The 6000-nt window shown below is 54.1% G+C and overlaps 1 protein-coding gene across 2 annotated transcripts in view; it reads right to left on the bottom strand.

Moving 5' to 3' along the window:
* Fam222a (family with sequence similarity 222 member A) overlaps positions 1 to 6000 on the bottom strand; it is a 42236-nt gene that overhangs the window by 11560 nt on the left and 24676 nt on the right. For both annotated transcript variants that reach the window (XM_052755082.1, XM_052755083.1), the window contains exon 2: positions 3050 to 3177. In XM_052755082.1, the coding sequence (XP_052611042.1) occupies positions 3050 to 3131 (82 nt within the window). In that variant the 5' untranslated portion in view covers positions 3132 to 3177. The remainder of the gene's footprint in view (positions 1 to 3049; positions 3178 to 6000) is intronic.

The following is a 6000-nucleotide window of genomic DNA, read 5'->3' as shown; positions in this document are numbered from 1 at the left end:
AAAATGGAGACGGACTTAACTTGATCAAATACTCATTTCGCAGCTCGCGTTTCCTTGGCAGGGCAGTCGGCGCACACAGTATTCTTTGGAGTGATGACAGTCACATAGTCAACCGTATTCAACAAAACAAAAAAACAAAATAGGAGGAGCCAGGCATGGTGGCTCACACCTTTAATCCCAGCACTGGGGAGGTAGAGGCAGGTAGGGGGTGAGTTTGAGGCTAGCCTGATCTCCATGGCGGGCTCCAGGCCAGCCAGGGCTACGTAGACGCTGTCTCAAAACAACAAACATACTCAACAAAAACCAGCATGGCGGTGCACACTTGAAATCCCGCCTCCCTACAGGATGGCGAGGAGAGCGTTCTCACTGACGTGGCAAGTTTGAAGCCAGCCTGGACTGCATGGGGCTGGTCTCCAAAAGGCAAAGCATTAAATAAATGACCATTTTCGCTGCTTGCTGTAAATCTAGAGGACTACACTGAAAAGCCCTTTTAGCAACAGAATGCGAGAAGGCGGCGGCGGCGGCGGCAGCCAGCCACGTTCACAGGATCAGCCTCTGTAGGGGAGCAGCAGTGCATCAAAACGCTCTCCTCTCCAGACGCGAACTGGCCCCCAAATGTGTGGGAGCTAAATGCAGTGACTGTTAGGACGTTCCCGGGGAACACAGGAGGAGGTCTGAACACTCAGGAAAGAGCATTCCAAAACACCGTTTCTCCCAGGATCCATCTGTCAAGGTATGCAGCCCCACTACGAATGTCACCCCAAGAAAGTGGCTCCCCAGGTTAGGAGGCTTATAAACAAACAAGGTTACCATGGAAATCTGGAGTGGGTTACCAAGGAGCATGAAGCTATCCGTGTTATCCGTGCTGCACTGGGGCTGACCTTGGAGGACCAGCGGTAGGGCTCCGCAGGTAAAGGTGCTAACCACTAAGCCCGAGGGCCCCGAGTTTGATTTTGGGGACCCACATGATGTCAGGAGATAAGTGATTCCCACAAGTTGTCCTCTGACCTCTTCATGTGCCCTGGTGACGCGTGTGTATATGCTCACACATAAATAAATCTGATTACAGAAAAACAATCACAAAAGCACACACATAGTGTGAATGAGTCAATTATGAAAGAGGTGAACTTCTCTCTGGAGGAGGGGTGGTGGGAGGGGGCCGCTGTCACTGGGTATGAGGCTGATGTGACTCCCGATGCTACCTCAGTCTGTGAGCAGACCCAGAGCTCAACAGGGTCACAGCTCAGTTAAACTCACCAAAGTTTCCAACCCTCAGCAATGAGAACAGCCGGCTGTGTGTGTGACCTGTGTCCCGCCACTGGGGAGGTGGAGGCATCAGGAGGCCAAAGTCATCCTTGGTTACATGATGAGTTCAAGGCTAGCCTGGGCGACACAAGGCCTTGCCTCAAAAAAAAATGAAAACAGAGTGGGGCGGGGGTAGGGGATAAGTATGGATGAGAACATGGTGGACCTGGCGAGCGAGCAGGCTTAGCATGAGTGAGGACCTGTTCAGTCCCCAGAGTCGCCAAACAGAAAGGGAAGAGACCAGCATTGGGCGGACTCTGGATTACATTTAGATCTCAACCTCAAACTTTACAACTGGTAAGTTCCGAAACAATGTTTTGTTTTGTTGACACAAGATTTCTCTACATAGCCCTGGCTGGCAGCCTAGAACTCAATAGGCTGACCAAGCTGGCCTCGAACTCACAGAGTTCTGCCTACATCTGCCTCCCAAGTGCTGGGCAAATACTTTTTAATTTTATATATATATATATATATATATATATATATATATATATATATATATATATATATATATATGAGAGAGAGAGAGTGAGAGAAGCCTTTTGAAGCACGTAAGTCATATACTTTTAAACAAGAGACTGGAAGAAGGCTTAGGGAAGGGTCTCCTAAGTACGACTTAAAACCCAAAAGCCACAGGAGTTCTGACGAACTGAGGCAGAATCCAGACAAAAGACAAGCTAGGGAGGCATGCGGTTCTTGCGTTCCATACAGCGGCCCCCACAGATCAACAAAGATGGACAAAAATCACCACCCCATCAAAAAACCGACCAGGAGACTCACTCACAGGATGTTCAAAATGGAAACACATGGTACGACACAGAGACACCGAACTTCTGTCGTTCTAAATGAAAGCTACACAGTGAACCTAGGCACACTGTCCCAGGTGTGACCGCTGAAGCTCCCAGACCACACCCACCAGCGCGAGGACGTGTGTCCCGTGCCCTGACCCCGGTACTTCCTCTTCCAGAGTTTTCCCCACGCTCTGTTCGCACCTGGCGACTACAGGGTTTATTGCCCCATCACTTATCAAATCAACAAGTCGTGGACAGTTTAAACAGAGAGTTAACCAAATAAATCACGGCCCATCCTTGCCGGAGAAAGGGACAGGCAAAGAGGCAGCTCTTTGGCGGGTGACCTGGAGGATGGATGGCCAAGTGAGGTGCTGGGCCATATCAGACGTGTGAGCATTTGCCAAAGCACATAAAACATCTGAGGGCACACAGGAAATGGACACCAGCTGCCTCTGAGGGGGCGGGGGCTTTGGCCTCTCATTCCTTCCTTAGGAATGTTGGACAAGAATGCTACTTTCGAGATAAATAAATAGCTGAAGAAAAGGCAGCAGTGTAAACAGCTGCTTCTAGGCTACAGGGCGGAAACTGCCGTTGTGCCTTGCTGGAGACCCATGTCCCCATCCCCACGTTATGGCATGAAGGATGTAGTCTAGACTGGCCTCCCCCCCCCCCCCCCGGGTGCTGGGGTTCCAGGCGCACAGTCATGTCCAGCTCCAGAGCTCTGACTTGGAGGCATGTGGTGAGTGGGCTCCCTGGGGGGTGAGCCCAGGCCTCCCAAGGGATCTCAATGGAGGGGTTCTGCATGAACACCCCAGACGGGGGTCAGACTGGGCCATGACCCGCTCGCTCGCTTGCTCGCTCTACAGAAGCCCGAGGAGCAGAGAGCAAGTCCCGGGACTGAGTGCACAGAGGAGGGCACAGGGAACAGGAAGCTGTGGCGGGGTCTCACTCACACTTGCGCAGCTCCAGGCTCTTGCTTGGACAGGCCAGGTGCTGGCCAGGTGGGTTCTGAGTCCTCTGCAGACAGGCCAGCATGGCTGATCGGGGAGCCCCGGGCGGGGCGTGCTCTGCGGCAGGATCCCTGTGAAGAGGGAGACACTGGTCACTGAGAGCTGCTCCAAGCCGACCTCCTGCCCTCCCTCCCCAGCACTCCAAGGAACATCAGAGATCAGTTGTTTTTGAGACTGCTCTCTTCGTAGTCCAGGCTAGCCCACAGCATATAGTCCCCCGGGTGGTGGGATCGGGGGCATGTGCCATCATGTCTGCCTTTGGGCCAGATGTTCAGACTAGACATTCCATCTCCTTCAGACGGGGAAACTGAAGCATCCATAGGTGCCCCTGAGGCAGCACAGGACGGGATCAGAGGTGGCCTTCCACCACATGGCCAAAAGGGACCCATCTGGTCATCTTTGAGGTCCGGAGGAGTAGCCAGGTAGGGCTAGTGGGTACAGTGTCCCTGTTTACGTAAGTCACTGATGTAGCACCTGTTTGGGGTGTTCTCACAGTACCCCTGGAGAAGAAATGTCAGGGTAGTGTCCTGGGGTCCTCCACCCTGACTGTGATCACTCCAAGTAGGAAGGGTAGGGCCAGAGTCACCCCCAGTAGCCCTTAGGTGGCAGCTCAGATGGGCCTCCTCATAGCCCATGATGCTATTCATCTACCTACGCCAGAGACTAGGGGTAGGGGGGCACAGGAAGCCCACATGTCTCCCCACAAAGCCCACCTTCCTGAGGGTGTGGTGCCCTGAGCACTGGGGTCAGGACCAGCCAGCCTTGGAGGCCCCCGTGGAAGATGGGGGAGTCCCAGTGGGGTCCACCCTTTCTCTCTCTCTGCCACAGAGAAGGGTGCAGCCTGGGTACCCTGAGGTCCTTGTATTCTTCCCATTGCCATCCATCCCTGTCCCTGGCAGCCGGCCTGGGCTGCCTCCATCCTGAGCTGGTTGGAAAGGCGGGACGGGGGGGTGGGGTGGGGGGGAGTTTGAGGGGAAAAGAGGGAAGGTATTTAATACTAAACAGGTGTCTGAAGCCCAGAATTCTGCTGCTTCTAATAATGAAGTATTCATGAGGAAAAGCCTTTTTTCACCACTTTCTTAGGATACTAATTTCACAACAAGCTCCTTGTTACAGCGCAATTATTCCAATCTTGTATTCCCCGAGACGGTGGCAGTCTCCCGTCTGTCCTGGCCTCTCGGTAAATGAAAGACAATCATGTAACCACCTTTCATTATGCTTCTATTTTACTTTCAGCAGAGGTACCCGTGAGTAAAGATTTCCTCTGAAAGGGACTTTTATTCAGTTTCAAAACCAATTTTCTCCTATTACTGTCTATAAAAAAAAAAAGAAAAGAAAGAAAAAGGAAGTGGGGGATGGATAGATGTGGGGGAGGGTGGGATGCTCTTCCCTTCCCCCCCAGTCACCAGTCTTAACACAGCGAGGCAATAAAAGCAGCGATACCCACTTCTCGGCTTTGATTTCTGGTAATTTTAAAATATGCCATTACCATCAGGCAGAAATGACATGGCTTAAGGAGGGAGTGAAGTGGGGCTCATTGCAGGAGGGAAGTCCTTGACTGCAGACAAGAGCGAGGCTCTCCAGGGACCCGGGATGGGAGCAGGTGGCAGAAACAGGCCTGCGGGGGCCACCGCCACATGCCACAGTCCAGCCTGGAGGCCACAGTCCACCCCATTCAGACCGAGGGTGCCGGGTTCCCCCCACACCGCAGGTGCTCACTTGTGCACAGGCAGTATATACCCAGTGTCACACTCCATCACGTGGTGTGTGTGTGTGTGGGGGGGTGTCCCTGAAACCTACGTGTTGACAGTCCATGGGGACACTTGACTGGTACACACTCAGGTGAGGGGGCCGGTGGCGCCTGCCTTGACCCCGCCCATTTCTCCCCACCCCCCTCTCCATCACGGCATCTGTTTCCGGCCACCCCGATGCAAGAAACCTGCCCACACCCTTCTCTTCACAGGTGATATCGGACTGGAGGGCGCAGAACCTGGGGTCCCCAGGGGCTGTCTGTCCTCCACAAGCCAGGCAGCGTTTGTCTGGGAGGAGGGAGGGCAGAGCCTGGAGCCTAGAGTCCCCCCAGTCCCTGTACTGGCTGGAGAGTGCTCTCTGAGTTGTAAAAGTCACTCCACGAATCTTCTAGCCTCACCACCCCACCCAGGCAAATTATTCTACGGTCCCAACCTGTTCTCTTACCGAGTGCAGGAGGCCAGGGTCCCAGCCTCCCTCCAGGATGAGCGGATCCCAGTGGGCCACCCATCCTAGCACACTTGCAGCTAAAAAAAAGGACATGATGGGTTGCAGCTGTTGAGTGAGGGCAGCCTGCCTCCCAGGGCCTTTAGGATGTCCAGGCAGTCTGGGGGCCCTGGGGGCCATCATGCTGGGAGGAAATGGACGATGTCCCATTCTGGCTCCCCTCAGCTTCTCAGGGCAGTTCTTACTGCTTTTCACCTCTGGAGAAACCAGGTTGACTGACCCATACATAGCCCTGGACACCAGCTTCACCTGGAGGTGGAGAGGGGGCTTCTCTTCTTCCTCGAGTCTCCCAGATCACGGTCCATTCTCCCCAAACCCTGTGTCCTGCTGTGGGGACAGGGGCGGGGTAGGTCTCAGATGAGCCAGGGGCCAGCCGAGCCTTATGGGGAGTGAAATGCCCACCTCAAGTTCCCAGAACACCCCAGAACACGTTGGCCTTTAAACTTCTCCCAACACAACCAACTTTCTCGGCCTGGCCCAGCTCTCCTCCAGCCGCCCAGTCTCTCAAGGCTCCCCACCCCTCCAAGGCCCTCCTGTCTAACTGCCTCATACCTCCAGACCACGGCACCTGCGGAGCCCTGGGCCTGTGGCACTGCCGCCCAGCCATGTTGATTCAGGGCTGTTTCAGATGGCTTGGC

Source organism: Peromyscus californicus, unplaced genomic scaffold, assembly GCF_007827085.1.
Source record: "Peromyscus californicus insignis strain IS unplaced genomic scaffold, ASM782708v3 Scaffold_2__1_contigs__length_46816999, whole genome shotgun sequence".
Taxonomy (NCBI): domain Eukaryota; kingdom Metazoa; phylum Chordata; class Mammalia; order Rodentia; family Cricetidae; genus Peromyscus; species Peromyscus californicus.
This window is presented reverse-complemented; position numbering and strand designations above follow the sequence as displayed.